At 34.6% G+C, this 20,176-nt stretch overlaps 1 protein-coding gene and 1 non-coding gene across 7 annotated transcripts; one reads left to right on the top strand and one right to left on the bottom strand.

Moving 5' to 3' along the window:
- Positions 1–3,583: 3,583 nt before the first annotated feature.
- Positions 3,584–14,556, bottom strand: LOC132602978 (RNA polymerase II C-terminal domain phosphatase-like 4). Of its 6 annotated transcripts, none has more exons than XM_060315814.1 (9): positions 14,425–14,556; positions 12,989–13,221; positions 12,413–12,498; positions 8,533–8,648; positions 8,031–8,211; positions 6,293–6,582; positions 5,241–5,429; positions 4,871–4,909; positions 3,584–4,158 (listed from the first exon to the last, which is right to left on the bottom strand). In XM_060315814.1, the coding sequence occupies exons 2-9, from the start codon at positions 13,219–13,221 to the stop codon at positions 3,859–3,861; spliced, it is 1,434 nt and encodes a 477-aa protein (XP_060171797.1). In that variant the 5' UTR covers positions 14,425–14,556; the 3' UTR covers positions 3,584–3,858. The 6 variants fall into 6 exon arrangements, with proteins under 6 accessions (XP_060171797.1, XP_060171796.1, XP_060171794.1 ...); XM_060315813.1 differs by having other exon boundaries at positions 12,989–13,256; positions 14,425–14,447; XM_060315811.1 differs by lacking the exon at positions 14,425–14,556 and adding an exon at positions 14,266–14,416.
- LOC132604713 (U6 spliceosomal RNA) lies at positions 5,716–5,813 on the top strand. The gene has a single exon (XR_009568818.1). It is a non-coding gene; the product is annotated as a U6 spliceosomal RNA (small nuclear RNA).
- Positions 14,557–20,176: the final 5,620 nt, after the last annotated feature.

Below are 20,176 nucleotides of genomic sequence, written 5' to 3'. Positions count from 1 at the left end.
GGCAAGGACATATATCAAAGGAAACAGGTTTGTCAATAAAAGTAGATGTGAACTTGATAAGAGTATTTTTTTTTTCTTAACCTTGATAGGCGAAATTATTAATTAGAAGATGGCGAAGAATTTAATCAAACAAAATAGGAGTTCAGTATCTTCGAAGAATACCTACAAGTTACTGCTTATATTTATTTGCAGCATAAATGTAGTTGCAAGAGATATCAGCGAGGCATTTTTTTATAAATTAGTTCACATAGAAAAAGAAGAAACATAACAAAAACTAATTTTCATATATAAATTCATGTTTTAACTTTTCTTTTTAAAAGTAACCTTAAGGGTATATCATAACAACTACGTGTATATCTGACAATACAAGCTTTTCAACGGGTGCAAAACTACAGCAGTAAGAAGTGTTATGCAACATATTAACAACTCCTCTACATATTTGTGTCATATTTGAAAGGAACAGAATAGGAGATGCTTTAAAGGAATACCTATCTTGAGTTTGGTTGAAATTTTACTTGGGTTAAAAATTCTACAGTGTAAGGGAATTGCCGTTTCGTTTCATCATTTTTTTTGAAGATCCAAAGTAGAACTTCAAGGGAATTCAGAAACTTCCACCAAAATTAAGGAGAAGATAAAGCAGCAGTTATGGTTTGTGTTGTTTTTATGTCGCTGTAGCTGAAGGGACGCATAAAGTCAAAGCAACGGTGTTAAAGGTAAACAAAAAGAGGGAAGTAAACCTAGGAATACGGAGGAAAAAGATAAATTAAATTCCTGATTTCTAAGGTTTGCCACCTAAGCGAGCCTTTGGCCTGCTTTTATATATATATAAATTACAACTTTAATATCATTGTATTGAATTCTCTTCGTCTTTAGAAATTTAAGATTAAAATTAGAATTATTTTCTACTGGACCCTTAACATTAGAGAAGTGTTCCCTTTGTTCATTTTTACTCGTCACGTTTTGTTTTCCGAGACGATCTACATGTTTTTTGACTAACATTTTAAGATGTTTTTTTTCAATCATAGTAATTTGAAAAGAATTACAACTTCATTTTTTGTGTAGCTTTCGAACATCTAAATTTTAATTTTAAAATATTGAATTAATCTTATAGCTATTTGAAGAGCTAAATGTGACAAGTAAAAGTGAGATTTTATTAATATGGCTCAATTTTAAAAAATATTTAATAGATAGAGGTAACTTGGTAAATTATATAAAAGAGTAAAGCGTTAAAATAGGACAAAGGGAGTAGTAAAATATTTTAAGGAACTTTTTGGGAAATTGCGAAATAGAGACTTAATTGTCAATGGGTCATTTGTATGATTGCCCTTCAAATTGTTGGTTTTTAATTTGTCCTTCGCCTATTACTATGAGGTTTTAGGTTTGAAATTTCGCTCGGCAAAAAAAAAAAAAAAAAAAAAAAAAAAATTCGCATGGCAGAGATTTGTAGCAAAATTAGGCTTATTTAGGTAGGGGTTTGCCTTAATGCAAACTTTTGTCTTAAGACAAACTTCTGTCTCAGTAGGCTTAATTTTGCCCAAATAGGCCTAATTTTTGCTACAAACTTCTGCCTAGCGATTTTTTTTTTAAAATATTTGACTGAACAGGGGTTCGAACCCGGAACTCATGAATTTTTAGGGTAAAAATTAAAAAAAAAAAAATTATAACGTGGACTGATCCACGTTATACAATATATTTTGTCCTCAAATTTGAAATCTTTAATTTTTACCCTAAAAATTCATGACCAAGGAATAGAGGTGATGCCACTCCTTACCCTCGAAACGATTCATGAGACTCGCAGGTGAGCTCTCTTAATTTATGCCTACTCTAAATCAGGATGGTGATTTGTCCTCCATCCAAATCAATCAGAGAGGCAAGCAAGATAAAACGGTTGATATATAATGTATAACGTGGACTGATCCACGTTATACAAAATATATTGTATAACGTGGATCAGTCCACGTTATACATTATATATTTTTAAAACATGGACTGATCCACGTTATACAAAATATATTGTATAACCTGGATCAGTCCACGTTATACATTTTATTTTATTTTTTTAATTTTTCGGTGAATCTCTGACAGATGAAAAAAAAAATTGGGGTATAACGTGGATCAGTCCACGTTATACCCGTTTTGGTATATAAATTTTTAGCCATCCCCTTTTAATTTATACCGTGTATTTTTATACCCTTTAGGCTCCGGACTCCCTTTTGTTACTACTTTCATTTTGGTTTGGTTTATGCATTGACAAAATGGACGATAGTAAGATAAATTCCTAGATTGTGGGGGATGAAAAGATCTCTTCATTCTTAATTGAAGATCTCTGGTTCGAGCCTTACGCAACGTGAATTTGAATCAGTCAGGCACATAACAGTTATCGAACGCCAGATGAGAAAGAAAGACAAAACGATTATTATGACAATGATAAAATAAATTCCAAGAATAAAGCTGGTATGGTATCAATAAGAAAGTTGACTTTCTAGACACTTGATCAAGAAGCATACAATTTTCAATAATCAATGGAAGAATTAAAATAAAAGTATTAAAACACCATTCATTCACCTTTCTGGTCATATCAACTTGTAACTATTAATTATATTTTTTTGTGAGATTAGAACACTAGAATTTCTTTTTCATTTTCGTAACACCTCATCATTGAAATGACCTTACGTCTATGCCGTCTTCTAGGGAAATATAACTATGAAAGTTTTATCGTATAGTCGTATTTAATGTCATAATCTTTGCTCTACCAATTGAGCTATATCCCTGAGTCAAGTGAAGTATGCATAAAATAGTAAGATGTTTTCTTCTATTCTTTTCCCTAGAGCAATTGGGTCAACTTGGACTTGAACCAGTGACCTCGCTCATAAAGTCAATCAGGCTCATTGATGACTTTCATCACGTCAACGTAACACCCTACTCATATCTTTCCCTCCCTCAGATAAATAGAAATGACTAATCATAAGTCAAAGGGTCTAAAAACTTGTATGCTCAGCCAACATTCCAAACTGGTCTCAATACTATGGGATAGGAGAGAAAAGAAAAATAGTTCCGAAAGGACATCCCGACTAGCTAGTGCGCTCCTCACCTCAATGCTACACTTCGACAACTACGAACTAAGACACTTCAAAAGAAAAGCTATATCCACTACCTACATTTACCTTGAGCAAGGTAGCCCGAGCTAAACCTTCTTACTGCCCTGGTTCTCTTCTTGTGGAGAGAAGCGCTTAGTGAAAAAACTTACACTTCGCATCTAAATGAGATCTAGCACTATAGGTTCTTGGGTGGACCAAAGCTTGCCCCGACTACGCAAATCCTTAACGGCCTCTATTCACTTCTTGGAGCGAATTCATAGGCATTTCTATTAGTTAGACTTCATACCATATAAACAAATAATTGAAATGTGCATGAAAAACGTTAAAACACAATGTCTAGACGATAATTAGTCAGGTAGAAAAGCCCACTTAATTGGACTGAGGAGAGAAGGCAAAAAGAAACCGACCAAAAATCCGAACCGCTTGCCAAACCCCATCATAGTCCATTAAAATTGAAGATAGCTGGAATCTATCAGAAGTCCAACTCATGCAAATCCTTTAGTTTATTGAAATGTTAAGTGACTTTTAGCACTATGATAACTAGCAAAATCAGCATTCAAAATGCCACACAAACATTACATGAAATTTGGTCGATGTCTAGACAAAATTCAAGAAAGCTCTGAGGTCTGATTGCCTCAGGCGTGAACTATTTTTCCTCATAGTTGGATGATTTCTGTTAGTGAAGGAAACCTGAAAGAATTCTACTGGATTTACAAAATCAGTTATCCCCTATTCAAAATTAAGGTCAATTAGCAAATTGTTATGAACTGACTGGGAAGTTTTCTTCAGGCGGCTTTCGCCACAAATAGTTAGCAGCTTCAATCCACCTTGGATGAACCAAAAATTTCTCCTGTTGCAATGCCTGACGCGATTTTTCGGTCTTGTCATTCACGGAGATGACATGTGTCACCGAGTGATCGACTTCTGTGGAGATTTCAGCTCCTAATTGCTCAGCCAATTTCCAGTAGTGGTGATTTTCTGGTTGGCACTGTATGGGAATTACCCCAGTGAAGACGATTTTACAGCCCTTCAGTATCTCCTTCCGAACTGTTTTGAGCACCTGCAACAATGACCGATATATATTCTTAATCAATTGAATTCTCTGATACAATGCAAATCTGCACACTCTTTGCCAAAGGTCCAAAATCCATCCAAAATTAATAGTATATCAATAATAAGTGATTATTGCACTTGAAGATATAAATTCTATCAACTCAAAATCGTCGACATTCTTCTAAACAATGGAGAGGTGTTGGCACTTTAGGATTTTAAGGTCCCCCATATGCTCAGTATTCCTTGTTATGGTTTCCAGGCATCATTATGCTATACATCAAATTATCGGTAATCAGAAAAATACAAAATAAAAATATTTTACTCATGGCCAAATATTGATCACCCTTTCATGGGGAGTAGGTGCGCTTCGTAAGACAGCAAATATGTTATTGATCAGAGTCACTTTCACAGACAGAAATACTCTGTTTTATCACAACTCTTCTAAAATTTCATATAATTTTGGTCAACTTTGCAAACTGGCACTTTATTTAAATGACAGATATTAGACTGAATTTGGTAAAAAATGATACAGAAGAGTATTTTGAAATGTGAAAAGTGGGCATTAATTTATCTTAATTCGAATTGGCGAATTAAGAAAAGAATCTTTAAAGAGGGGTTAGGTTTTCTGGAATGAGCAGAAAAAGCGTGGTCACTTTTATTAGGAAGGAGTACTAAACTAAAAGTTATCAATAAATTAAACTGTTTGTCGAGAATTTTACCTGCCTAACATCCCGCTCCATAATATTGTCCTCACGTTCCTGAAAGAAGCAGCATTGAGGAGAATTAGAGAAGCCAAACAATGTACTATAACAAAATTAGCAAGCATAACCACCTCCACTAACACAGATTACTTAAGTAAGAAGTGAAGTAATTTGTATTTAGAAGTGGGTCCAAAAGTGTAGATGCAATTAACTTTTGAGACATATGAACGCTTTCTAGCATAAAAGTCAGTCCAATGCAGTATCCTTCCTTAAAATATTAAAAAACTATTGAATTATATATGTGTCCTTTGAAATAAGCTGGACACAATATTGAGACAACTCAAACAGAGACTATGATGTTAATTTGGGAAGAATAGCAAATACATACCGGATCGAAGAATAGACTGTGGATCCGCTGCAGTACTTTTAGAACAGAGGCAAGTGCTCCGTCAGCTTCATTTTCATCACTTTTCCGTTCAGAAAGTGATTTACATTTTAAACCAAATTGTCGACAACTTGAGGTAAAGAAATGATATCTATCCATCAGTATTAGATTCTCCCTGTGCTTCCCCCATACCTAAAACAGCCCATAGGAAGGTTCAGTTCCACCAAAACAACTCATTTTATCTAATTAAAAGAATAGAATTTAGCAAGAATATATAACTTATTAATAGTCTTCACGCAGATTAGATTACCCACAGAGCAGGTCTACAGTGATTCATGCACTTGGGACCAGATACAAGTTTAATTCTCTTTTAGAACAAGAAACTGGTTTATAGACATTAAAAAGTTCCAGGGAGGATCTGACAAGAGATACATTGAAAAGCAAGTGGAGTACCACCTTGCACATTATTATTAATTGTGGCCTTCAAGGACGTACAATCATATTGCAACGATAGAAGAAAAACATAGCCTCTGCACAAGGACGACATGCACAAAGCAAGAAGTGGTTCAATATACTACTTGCAGGCAAGAGCAGCAAATTGTTTCATCCATTATTCAAAACTTGATTTCAGTACATCAACCGCAACTCTACGTTTTCTCTATGCCCGAGCAAAGTGCAGCAAAAACTGTTTCTCAAAAAAAAAGTAACCTGAACATACATATGAATTATTAAAAACAGCTAACTACAAACGTGAACACATGACATGGCACAAACACTAAGAAAGAGGCTTAGATGACAATAACGCTCAACAAATTTCCAAGCAAAAGATAGTTAAAAACTCCAAAACAAATCTGAACTGTCAGAATAGCAATATGTGGAAAATGGAAAGCTGTCATGGAATTGGGGTGGTAAGAACTTAAATTGAATCCGATTAACTCTCCCTTCCTTTATAATAATAAGCCTCCAGTGGTATTATCATTTCCTGACCACTAAAGAAATTCTTTCATTCTTCATGCAGGGATCATATAGTCCTAGAGAATTGCCCACATGCTTACCACTTCAGTATCATCAAGGATCAGGACAGCACTTTCTTGACCCAAAACAACATCGAGACCCTTTTGATGCCTCCGAGTGGAGTCCGATTGAGCAATCACTCTAGAATGGAAGTAGATACCTCCCGGGTCAAGTAAGCTTGCCATTTCCAATGCATAAGGACGTTCACCCATCGTGTAAATGTACATCTCGAATAAACTACTGGCTTCTTTCAGGAAGGTGTGGACAAATGGCCTCAACTTTGTCATCATGTGTATCCAGTCCAATTTGAAAAGGTTGCTTCCTAAAGCATCTGTAAACAAGTTGGGAAAACATCGTAAAACATTGCACAACAGGTACCTGCAAAATAACTATCACAGCCAAACAACAAGAACTTAAAGCAAAAGAAATCCTTACCATATATGAGGTTCAAAATAAACTAGCATAACAAAAGACAAAATTAACTTGAATGCACTCGACACCAAAGATGACCACAAAGAATAATAAAAGTGAAGAGCTTACGAAGCTCTAGAATTGCAGGCCAGATCATCCAACAGCATAATTTAGAATGCCCATATGTCAGAAGTCCAACGGAGGGGAACATCACTTGTAAACACAGCAAGATATGTCCATTATACGTTCTAATGAAGAGCGCCTACTAAACATTCTTACCTAGTCCAGGCATCCGCATCATTACAAGACAAGACCAAACATTTACTCAACAAAAAGATATACCACTATACATCATATAAAATATTACAATGCCTTGCAGCTAACTTTCAACTAGGGAAGTTGTTTTCACTTGTCTAGCTTAAAAGCCAGTTCCCCCCCCCCCCCCCCCCCCGGGCGCCTCGCCTCTGCTCTCCCTCCCGACTTAAATGCGAGGTTTGTTCGTGACAGGGTTCAAACACATGACGTCCTCCTAACCCACACTCATGTGTTGCGTCCTTACTGCTGAACCAAAGCCCTGGGAGCCACAAGCCAATCTAGAAGGTGGGAGAGAAGTATAAACAACTACATCATACAAATATTTCCAAATTGTACACAGAGGTGCAATGCAGCACTGCTTAGAAAGGGTGTTCTATGTCTATATATCTCTACATGTATATGAAGAGAATCAAAAGACTTGTCAACAGTGCCTTCTATATAGCGCGTGTGTCTATATAAATATCTGGGAAAGAGAACAAAAAGAGTAAGGGATCGTTTGGTTCATCGTAGTCACAGTGACACATACTTGCTATCAGATTCAGATCCCCTTTTAACCTTGGAGTTCAAATTAAGGGAATAAGAGGCTAGTAGAAGATCGAGTAGGGGGCAGAAATCAGTGCAGTATTGATTAGAGGCACAACTAAACTAACTCCAATGGTAGTCTTATTCTTCGTTTACTAGTCCTAACTCCTAACTATCTAGTTACTGTTACCTCGTATATTTTCTATGGCTTCCTTCCCTATCTAATTCATTAAATTAGTAGTCACATAACATGTACCACAAAATCCCATTCAAGCTTAGATCAAAGAGACCCTAGCAGTACTTCACCTCACCGCTGACGATTGCTCTACACCTACCAATATATCCGACAGATTTCAAGCCACGGCAAGGAGACCTAGGCAGTACATATAACTTGTTGGACAGTACTTTCTTACTCTGGCTTCCCTAGCTTCCATGAGCCAGTAAAAGAGATTTTCACCACTTTTTCAGTAGCAAGATATAAGGACCAAGATATAAAGCCAATATAGCACATAACCAGTAAGAGTAGCATACCAGGCAGTGCTTCTCGTTGGTCCTTCAAGTATAATTCTTCTGCTGAAATATCTGCAAGTCTAGTTGAGTTCAGAAGTGTGTGGTCTAAATCAAGAACCAAGATCAGCTTTTTGTGGCGTAGTAAGTTCTTCAGGTCCTTGTCACGCAATCGAGCAATTTCATCATCTCCAAGCCTCAAATTCTGCAAAATTAATGACAGAATCCAGTGAATAGATGTACAAAGTTCACTAGAAATTTTTGTTCCCAGCACATCATACAGTGCCTTCCATTTTCTCTCAACCTATGTCTCACGGCCTCTCCAAAAATGTTGCCGCACACCTGTCTTATTCTCCCAAGATGCGCTACTTTTGGAGGATCCAACATGCACCGGCGACATTTTTGAAGAGTCTGAGAAAACATAGCTCTCAACACTCCCCCACCCAACCCAACCCAACCCAGCCCAAAAGAAAAGAACAGATGTATACAAGTGTATTGTAGTGAATAATGAATCATGAAGAATAACCTTGTGTATGTATCCAAAAGCCACACCGGATTCATCTTCCACCTTCTGCCCACACCGTATACACATCCCTCCCATAACACCAGGATGCGTGCATACATCCAGCGCCAAAGATGCTCCTGCACACGGGGACATGTCAGATTTTCGTACATAACCACAGATACAAGTACATAAAAGAGGGGGAGCGGAAAGCGCGTTGATGAGACAGGAAAAGGAAGAGTCAAAGAACCTATAAATTCAAGTAGCTGCAGCCTATTAATTTCATCATATAATTATTTCTTTCCCGGTTTCTTTTTTCTAACTGATCTACCATTTCCTAGTGCAGGCCCCTCTCCCCAAAGAATAAGCTCAAAGAAGCATCAACCTTTTTGTTTCAAGGAATGGAGCACGGCATCATCTAACTTTTATAGAAGAACTAAAGACCAACCTATCTTCTAATACTTATCCTTGTTCAGACTTCAGCAACCAAGGCTAATAACGTGATGTTAGAAGATGTAATTATGCAAGGCGACTTCAGAAGCTTATAATGACCTAGTTGTAGTATAATCAGATTGTAGTTACTTCAGGCGAATGAACAATTTCCAATAAGGTCAACAATATTCACAACAAGAAATAAGAGCTTTGAGCAGAATATACAAAAGCCAAAAGAATTCTTCCCTGTTAGCTGTGTGAGAGCTGACAAATCAAGAATTTTTTTCTTTTTTTGAGAAGGTGACAAAAACGGTCAAGTTTTCCATACCAAATAAAACATTCTAAAAAAAAATATTCAAAAGCTGAAGACAGTCATATTTCAAGTTGCAAAGAGGCTTTTTATTTCCTTCAAAGCATTGACTGTTCCTCTCTCTCCAACCATGGGACATATAGAGGAATAGCATTTGAAATTCTTTTGTTCCATAGAGTTTTACTCACCTTCCAATCTTTCAAGTTTTCAATGTCATGTAAAACATTCAAACCAAACAATCAAAAGGTGAAGACCATCATATTTCAAGCTGTGTAGAGGCTTTTTATTTCCTTCAAAGCATTCACCATTCCTCAACCATCTTTTGTATTATCTTCTTTTTTGAATGACTCTATGGGAACTTTTTATACCATAGTCATGTAAAACTATATATCATCATTTGTATTATCTTCTTTTTCGAATGACTGTATGGGAGCTTTCTTGTATGTTATTCCTCTCTCAATATCATAGTCATGTAAAACTTTTTAATATTAATATAAGTATCCTTTTAACCAAAAGAAAAAAAAAAGAGAATAGCATTCCAAAGTTTTCTCATGTTTCTTAGGTTTTCCTCCCCTTCCAATTACAAAAGAAAATCTTTCCAAGTGATAGGCATCTCCCAAAGAACCTTAACAAGATATAGAAACGTGTAGCAAATCTCTAATTCCAGATTTTGATGTCTATGTAGGATACAGAATTACGAACAAACATCTCCGGTGACCTCCTCTATTATGAATTTCCAGATCATTTTTCCAGGCCATGAAATAGTATTGCTGCCAGACTAGCACTGTGCTCTATATCCATCTTTAACCATGCATTTTTTTTGGTTAAGTCCATGTGTCACCATGTATTCAGGTCAATGAAGCTAAATCATCAATAGGTTGATGATGAAGATGATTACTACCTTTCAATCAAATGAAAAGATAAGCACCACAATATTTGGGTGATCGAGTACATGATTAGTACCCTGTTTAAATTGTTTTCTCCATGCTTAGTTGAAGTTTATAATCATACTTTATTCGTGAGATGAGAGAAAATAAGAGAGAAAGGTCTTCTTGAATTTCTGGTGAACAACATACAAGAAAGCTCCTTATACAAGAAAGTTTAACCATCATTCCATATGAAGATCACTAATCGTCGGGATTTCTAGTTATAGCAGTCATTAAGAACAATATATACATTGCTCTGTAAGACTTTGATCAATCAGTATGATGTATAATCTACCTAGACATATACAGTGTATCTACATACAGTCTAACGCTACCCTTAAACCAGAGCGTATTGATCAAATACTCCAAAGTTATATACACTTGATTCTTAAACCTCAAGTGAATCAAATGGAGTACACATTGGGAAGTAATTAAAACACCAAAATATCAAAAGAACTGAAATTTTCAAATGCCATAAAAGTGCTAACATGGCTTGTATTGGTTATCCTCACACATAATTGACAACGTGATGTGAAATCCTAATTGAACAGTGCACTGACCTGCCACAAGAGTATTGTGGCATCCTAATTGAGCAATCAAGAGACGTGATCAATGACCGGATTAGTTGGCTAGCTTAACATGTTAGTTAACACGGAATAATGACTGACAAATGTAGTCTACTAATTTGATCAGCTAACAATGGGCTACTAATTTCACAGGTCGACTAATGTGGAATAACGACACGACCCTAAACAATTGATGGCACACAAGACGTGTGGATGGTCAACTAACAAGTTCAACGACTAGACAAGGCACATTGTTAATTTTTTTATTTTTTTTTGGAATAAGTAGACAAGGCACATTGTTAGTAAGCATTTGACAATTTAGTTAATGTTGTGGAAGAAATCTCAATGAGACCAAAGGCCACGGAAGAGTGCAAAATTGGGGACAAGTAACTCATGGGTGAAGCAAAAGACTCTGGGTATTTTCAATGATTAAAGGCACTGATACCTCAAGAGAAAAGAAGCAATGAAAGGTTTTCTTAAATCCCAATTAGTGATGAAAACATACAAGCTCACTACTTATTTTTAATGGAAAGTTGACTATTTACATAGGGGTTTAATGCTACATTAAATAAGAAAATTCTAACAACCAATACTCCTAATTACGGCACAACCAGTAACAATATTCTTAATAAAACTATATATGTACAACCAATCTAGGGACATTCTTAATAAATATAAAGAGCCAATCCACATAAACATAAACCAAACGATAAAACCGCAATAGGAAATGCCATATATTGTTAACAGTCACAAAGATGCATCATCAAATCAGTAACCAACATAGAGCTATAAATAGAACATGATATTCAGAAAAAACCTAGTCTTAGCTCGGTAAAGGTCAAACTTCACTCATTTAATAATATTAGGGCCCAAGTTCGAGCTTAACTTTGGCCTCAAATATCAAATAAGCCAAGCTCATATAAGAACAAGCCTGATTCATTTATGTTCGTGAATAATATTTTCTTTTCTGAATTAGCTTAAAGTATTTGAAGAAAAAAAAATTGAATTGAATAGTTTCTTGAGTTATGTTTTCTAAGCTCAAACCACCTTTTCCCAGTAATGTCTGTGAACGTAAGTCTCAAAATAGTATTGGAATGTAAGGAGACTAAATTCAATGGAATAGATATAGAGGATTCATATACCACATCCTAACTATTTCATGATTGAGGCACAATTGACTGAATGTATGTGAACATATTAAAAACTACCTTAGAATTTAACATATTAAAAACTACCTTAGTTTCTAATTCTACAATGGAGATATATTAAAATTTAAATTACTAAAATTCATTTCTTGTAAGCTCGAACTTGAAATCCTTTATGAGCTCGTTTAGTTTTCAAGTTAGGCTTGCACTTGAGCCCGAGCTTTACTTAATCCATATCGATAATCAAGCTCGAGCTTGGTTTGAAGCTCATATTGCATTTAGAGTCTAGCACAAGCACCAAAACAAGACTCAGCTTGGCCCAATTATGCATCTATACCTAAGTAGGTACTGACATGAATTTAAGCAATAATTATTGTCAGGTGTTATAATATCTCTACAACAACACCAAAACATCAAATCACTCAACTCGATCTTGATAAAATGCTTAACAAATTTTTCTTTTTATAAGTAGATAAAATTCTAAACGACTTGTCAAAATACTGAATAACTGTACGAAAGCCTGACCTGAAGTTTCTGCTGGTTCTCCACGAGACGCTGAACTCTGTGGATCAACTTCATCATCAATCAACTCTACTTTGCGCTTCTTTGCCCTATGATATCAGACATCAATGAGGAAATGGAACATGTAGTTTAAGCATAAACATTCAAACTGCAAACCCCTTCTATAATTTGCTTCTGTTTCTATTGAGCAGAAACATTCAAACATTTAAAAAGTAAGTTGTATGTTTAGCTATAAAATGATTTCCAAATTCAGTAGAACTAACAATAGTTGGTGACAATCAGATATAATTCGCTCCTTACTGCACTACTTTGCATTTGTTCTTTATTTTTTATAACCGTGGTGTCCAAGCCAGCTTGCGCGCACCTCGACTAATTCCAGGGGATACCTTCTACCTCCCACCAACAACAGGTACCAAGTAACTCTGTCCACCAAGACTAGGACAGAGAGAAGAAATCACCTAGTGATTTTGTCAACCTGAGACTTCATGGTTCTCAACCCACTTTCATTGACCACATCTAACTCAAAATATTATCTCAATGAACTAACAAATACAGACTTCAGAAAGAATCTTATAACACCTGTGGGAATCAGTGTCACCATCATCATCATCATCGTCGTCGTCATCACCATCGCCACTGTCTTCATCTTGCTCTTCCTTGTCTTCCACCTCCTCCTCTCCCTCTGCTTCTTCATTTTCTACCTCGTCTAGGTCAGGTGATACATCAGAAGCAGAGTCCAACTCTGCATCGAGAAATGCTGCAAAATCATCGCTGCTTGATGAGTGCACGGGAGAATCTGCTGTCAGACTCATCTGGCATGCCAGTCATGAATTATATAAGAATTATGCTGCATCATAAGATTCACAGTTGATACACCAAAACAATAACCAACAAATCAATAACTTAAAAAAAAATCAACATATATATGAGGATATACGGAAAGCATAAAGCTCAATCCCACTGCAGTATTGAAAAGAACAACCCATATAAAACAAACTTAGGGTGTGTTCGTTATGGAGGAAAACATTTTCTTTCTAATTTTCCATGTTAGGTTGGTCAAAACTTTTGAAAAACATTTTCTCTAGGAATACAAGTCACTTAAGAATATGGAAAATGACTTCCCCAGTGAAAGTAGGGAAAACAAGTTCCACAAGTGGCATTCCGCATTGATTGTATCCTCCCCACCCTCCAACATCTTCACCCCAACCCTGTAGTCCCATCCCCACACCACTACCCCCACCCCACCTCCCATAATATTTGTCTAGATTATATACAAATGCTTTTAGGATAATATTTTTCGCTTACATACACAGACAAGAAAATAAGTAAGATACCCACTTATTTTCATGGAACACGTTTATTTTTTTTATAATCGTGATGTCCAGGCCAGCTTGCACGCAGCTCGACTAATTCCACTGGATACCTGTCACCTCCCACCAGCAACAGGTGTCGGTTTACACTGTCCACCAAGGCTAAGACAAATGGCAAGAAAGCACCTAGTGTTTTTGTCTCTTTTGAGAATTGAACCTGAGACCTCATGCGGCTCAACCTACTACATTGACCACTAGGCCACATATCGAACACATCTTTAAATAGTTTATAAAAATTTAATGTTTCGATTTTCAGTTTTGTCAGATGAATCTAAATCTACAACTCATTCACCTAGTTGTAGCCCTAATTTTCCTTCCTTAAAACCCCAAACAACCCTCTAGCAAGAATTAAGCAAATATTAACTTAAGTAAACGCGCACCAAAATAACCAAATCAAATCAATTACTCATATCATTTGTATTAAAAAAGAAAAAAATAGATACTCACATTCACTTAATCAAGTTTATAACGTCAAATTAAGGGTACCTGAAATAGAAATCTCGGGATTTTACAGACACAAAAAAGGGTTTTGGCGGTTATATAGAACTTGTATGTACGAAGGGGCTTTTGAATGAAAAATTGATTGAAAGATAAAATGTAAGAATATGTTTGATTTAAGACATTTATAGGAGTAATCTATTTTACCTCCCAAATTATCTATAGTTAGAACAAAAATGGGTCAAAAATGCCCCTAATGAAGTTGAGCATCAGTTTCCTTTGAATTCTCGTGGAAGCGGTGTGGAGAAATATTCTAGAGGGAGTGAAAATGAAATGAACTTGGGCGCTTTATATTAATTTAGAACCTGCCCCGACTCGGTTCTACGGCCTAATATACGGCCAGTATATTTTATACGGTCAGTATGTTTGATCGTATAATGCTCAATTTTTTCGAAACTCGTTCTCGTCGACTCGTTTGATCTTCAGTCCTTATGGAACCTTCTTAACACTTGTTTAACACCTCATTAACAATCTAAGGGACATTATAACTCTTTTCCAAGACATCACTGAGTCATCATTAACTTGTTACTCATAAATTCTTTCCGATACATAACGTATACCTTGTCTTTCTTGGTAAACTTTCTTCTCTTACCTCGAATATCTTTGAAATCTCAATTAGGATCATCAAATGCTATTTCTTACTTATTGAAACATCATGTACTTCGTGCCCTTCGTTAGTCTATTCACTGTGCATCAACGGAAAAAATTTCGAGGTGTAACACAAAGTTATGCCGGACCCGGCATACATATGCCAAGTCTGCCCATAAGGCATGATTATGCGGGGTCCAGCATAACTTTGGTTATTCCTTAACAAGTGTATGCCGATTCCGGCATACACGCGACCCAAACCTTGCCTTGCGATTTTTATTTTTTTTAATTTATGCTTGAGCGGGGGTTCGAACCCAGAACCTCATGATTTCTGCGCAAAGCTCAAGGTTGCAACGCAAAGGACAAAAATTAAAGACCAGCAATATGGGAAGCAAAATTTAAAGACCACAAATATGAGGGGCAAAATTTAAAGATCACCCCAAAAGAAGGGCAATCCGCGCAAAAAATTGAAATTTAAAGACCAGCCCATTTGAAGGGAAAAATTGGAGAGCAGCACAAAATAAGGATAAAAGTGCAAATGACCCTGAATTATTGGTCCATGTGATACTAGGCCCAGCCCATACATAACCCGTACACGGGCTTTTGAACTTGGAAATGAAAAATTGATTGAAAGATAAAAATGTAAGAATATGTTTGATTTAAGACATTCAAAAGTGCTTATAAACTATAAAATCATAAATAGATAGTGACTAACTTATGACTTTTGACACATTTTAACTTATAAGCAGCTTAGATGAACGCATAATTAAATCAAAAAGTACTTTAAACTAAATTGACTCGCTTAAGCTCAGTCAAACACCGTTGACTGAGCTTATGTATTTTATTACCAATAAGGTTATATGTTATGGTGTAATTCAAATTGTTATTACAGTAACACATATTGCATAAAAATATTGACACAACCGATTTCAAAATAAATGTAGAAGATTATCATTGAGGAGGAGATTTTGTCATTTATTATGGTTTTGGATACTTCCTGAAGGCATTATAATCTCAAAAGTCACGAGTTGAAACTTATGGCAAAGGATTGTATTAGTTATAAAATTTATCTAAGAGAAAAATGTGCAAATTAATTTTTTAAAGGCTTTAAAAGATAGAGCTTTAAATATGGAAAAATAAATTGAATTGATAAGAACTTGAGATGTCTGTTTTATATACAAAGGTTATTATTTGGGAATGTTTTATTGCAACAATGTATATCATATGTGTACATCACACATAAATTATATGGATGTCACAAATATACATAATAGATAATAGATATAAGAATATACAACGGGATATATACATAAATACAGGTTGGGATACATAAACAAATACGGGGTTGTACACAAATATACACCCTGCTTCAGCTCGTCCTATTCAATGCACTAGTTCAAAATTTCTGCTAGCAATTCTTCAAATCAATCCAAAATGAGCTCAAATCTATATATAATATAAAGTATCTATATACAATATAAAGCTAGGAATAGACAATTTTATGTGGCACCTCTCTATGGCCAAGGATTCTATTTATCTTTTTTCTCTTTTTTTTTTTTTGACTTTTTATGTCATTTTTAGTTATTTTATTTTAATTTAAAAAGTCATCTCAATAACTCACACCCCTTCATCTTCATAACTTCTACTCTTAATTAGTATTAGTAATTAATTTCATAATTCCTAATTTAATATACAAGTTATGACACCTAATTAAAATCACACCAACATGATATTCTCCTTTTTTTTAACAATTTTTTTTCATTTCTCACAAAATTTACTTATTTATTAAATAAATAGAATAACAAAAGTCGTATACATTAAATGAGCCTTTGAAAGAGTCCAAATCACGTTCAACATTGTAATAAATCAAGTAACCCTCTGTTTGATCCATTTCCACGTAATAGTAATATTTATTCATAATCAAGCCTAAAGCCGTTTTTTTTCTTCATAATTAATGACTGATAATTATAGTGACAATTCATTCCTCTGTCATTTGATACTCAATTATTCCTCCCCCCCCCCCCCCCCCCCCCAATATATCCACTTATTCTACTTTTCTTTCTGGGTATGTTATTCTTCTTGTGTCGTTCTTTTTTTATTGCATTAAAAATTTGTCATGTATGTTCTTATGTGTTAAAATTCTCATTCGGTAAATTAGCTTTTGATATCTTCTTACTATTTTTATTCGTAGTTCATCGATTTTTGAAATACATTCTTTCGGAGAAAGAAAAAGACCAATGATGAATAGATGAAAAGAAAACTAGAAAATCATACAGGAAGATTTGAGGCTAAGGACAATTAGTCTTTCTTAAACTTGACTTTGCAAAATAAGTTATTTGATGATCTCTTTTGCACCACATGCAATGTATCTAATTTTCTCACAATCTGGATAGTTAGATGACTTGATTTTATTCATACTAATTGTTTGTGTTGTTCTTTAAAAAAAAAAAAATGGCTTGATATCCTCTTTGTTCATTTTTTTTCACTGCATAACTAATTCTTTGTTTTGTTTAGTAGGTGATTATTGGAGATGTGATAAACTGTCAAAGGATTGTCTACATAAATTAGTTGATAATTTTTTTTTATTGCCATTATTTTTGCATGCTAACAGATTTTAGTATTAACAAATTATGTCAGAAAATTTAAGTTGTATTTCTAAATATACAACTAAAATTGAATAGAGTGTTTTTTTATTTGTACAGTTAATATAGTTATAAAATGAAATCTACAAAATTTTAGTTTTAATTTTACCTTTTTTAGTACTTTTAAAAACTTATACAAAAATTACATAAGTTTCATTGATAATATATAAAAAATGTATATTATGCAGAAGTAAATACTTCAAATAACACAACTGTATAAATTAGCTAATAGTCTATCGCAAAATAGCTGTTGGCAATTTTTTTCCATAAAAGAATTACAGTATCTAATTTCATTATTGGGAACTAACAATTGTTTCAATTTTCACTAATATATGAACTGTTTGCTTTCATTAGTAAAGTCCACCAAATGGTAGTTTCCATTTTGCATTTTATTTGAAATTTCAAAAATTTTTATGTGAAAGAGTTCAAGTTTAAAGCATAATAAAAAATACTTCAGTTGTCATGTTAACAAGTAATCCGGGCAAATCTACATTTTCGTTATTTTATATATTAATATTAACACCTCAACAAGTTCAATAGTTTGTGTATATTCATACATAAATGAGTGAAAATCCTTTTTTATTGTATATCTTAAAACTGTATTACGTTATTTATAAATGATTAAACATTGTATAAAATCAGGCTTAGGTTTGCAATATCCATTTCTTTTTTACCCTCTCTTCTTCATTACTATTTTTGTTTCTGTTCAAGTTACATATATCAATTTTAATGGGCAGCTTCATAGCGATCTTAATGTATCCGAATATTCTTTCAGTCAAAATATTATATATAAATTATCAACAAATCATGAAAAATTAGTAGAAACATGAAAAGATGTTTAATTAATAAATATTATTTCTTTTCTAAAAATTATAACATTCATATTTTATACCTTTTTATGACCGCGCGTAGCGCGAGTAAGTACACTAGTATAATATAAAGCTAGGCATAGACAAGGTGATGTGACACCTCTCTATGACCAGCATTGCTATTTATCCTTTTTGCGGTTGTTTTGCATTTTCATCCATTTTCTATTAACTAATGGATTTAGAAAATGCCTCCTAAGTAAATATAGCAATAAAGCCCATTTAGCAGTAGTAAATGATGATTTATATGATAAATCTTTTCATTTTTCAAACAGTGCCCAAGTAACGGTTATCTTTTTTGAGATTTTTTGGGTTTCTTACCTCATTTTTCTGCTTACAAAGTTAATATATTCATAGAGTTAAAATAGATTTAGTAGTGTGGTTTACCCACAATAACGCATACCCACGTAAGAAACTACTTATGGCAGTTAATAAATTCTCTATGTCACACATTAATGAAATGAATTACTCCAAGACCCACGTATAGTTGTTACTATTCAAAAAACTTTCAAATTCCTTATTCATGCAAGGAAAAAGAATTCGAAAGGTCTCCAACAGTGAATATAAATATAACAACAAATGCAGCAATGCCAAACGTGAATCAGATTCTTGTAACCTTTCAATCATTTTTCCTTCTCAACGCCTCTTTATTGTGGTCTTTACTCTAAAAATGACCCAACTTTCATGTCACCTCACCAACAAGCAAGAAGGCAGAGTACCCTTTGTTATTTCTCCCACACAAGTTCAATACATGATGATGGACTTTCTGTTTCCCTTTTCCTTTTCTTTTTCATATCATAATTTGGACTCAAATTTAGTATAGTTAGGTTGAAAGTTAGCTTCAACTGCTGACTCTATCCCCCCACCCCTCGGAAATATGGCACTGATACCATATTTTGGCAAAGACGTGGACTTGTGGTATCATGAATGTGGAGAGCATCAATTCACTTCTTGAGTCCTGATAATATCTGGAGATTGCAGTTTGATATTTGTAATCAAGCTTCGGGGCTTTCCCTCAAACTTAGACTTGAAATGCAGAGTCCATGTATACAATATCGTTCCTTGAACAAACATTTGTTCTTTTACTCCTTGATTGGTTATGTAATTGTGCATTATTCTTACAGCACTGTAACAACATGTGGATGTGTCTCATGTTAGAGATATGACTCTGAAAGTGAAAAATACTACTCCTACTTTATTTGTATAGTTAGATATAACTGTTTTAGCAAATGCAGTATAATTTGAAAATTTAGAGTGTATGGAATATCCGGTTTTGTGCTTTATTCCCCTTTCAATTTTTTTGTTTAATTTCCCAGATTCTTTAAGATTTTAAACAAGGAGAAAGTGGTTAAAATACGAAAAATTAACTCTACATCAATTCTTCTTCAGGTTGTTGCTTCATTTACATACTTTTTAGAGAACGGAAAAGGGTCAAATATACCCCTGTACTATTAGAAAATGGTTAAATATACCCCTCGTTATACTTTGGGTCCAAATATATCCTTTCCGTTATACTTTGAGTTCAAATATAGCCCTCTGTTATACTTTGAGTCTAAATATACCCTCTTCCGTTAAAATTGTCTATGGTGGATATGACATATGACGTCACACTGCCAACTCGGTGAGGTGGACACCACATGGCATGCCACCTCACCACCCCAACCGATTCACCCCTCTCTTCTCCGTCTTCTTCCACCACTACCATCTCCTCCCCCTCTACAACCTTTTCTCCATAGGCAAAGATGACCCTGCTTCTACATGGTGGCGTTAATATAATGATATTTCTACATGGTGAAAGAATAA

This window comes from Lycium barbarum, chromosome 7 (genome assembly GCF_019175385.1).
Source record: "Lycium barbarum isolate Lr01 chromosome 7, ASM1917538v2, whole genome shotgun sequence".
In the NCBI taxonomy this organism is placed as follows: domain Eukaryota; kingdom Viridiplantae; phylum Streptophyta; class Magnoliopsida; order Solanales; family Solanaceae; genus Lycium; species Lycium barbarum.
Note: the sequence above shows the minus strand (reverse complement) of the source record. Positions and strands in the feature narration are given on the sequence as shown.

Excerpts from the sequence above, each read along its gene's own strand:
- LOC132602978 (XM_060315814.1), bottom strand. The coding sequence starts at position 13,221 with ATGAGTCTGACAGCAGATTCTCCCGTGCACTCATCAAGCAGCGATGAT. Across the intron at positions 8,649-12,412 it reads AGAACCAGCAGAAACTTCAG|GAGCATCTTTGGCGCTGGAT; the intron begins GTCAGGCTTTCG and ends CCCCGTGTGCAG. Across the intron at positions 4,910-5,240 it reads ACAGTCTATTCTTCGATCCG|GAACGTGAGGACAATATTAT; the intron begins GTATGTATTTGC and ends TGCTTCTTTCAG.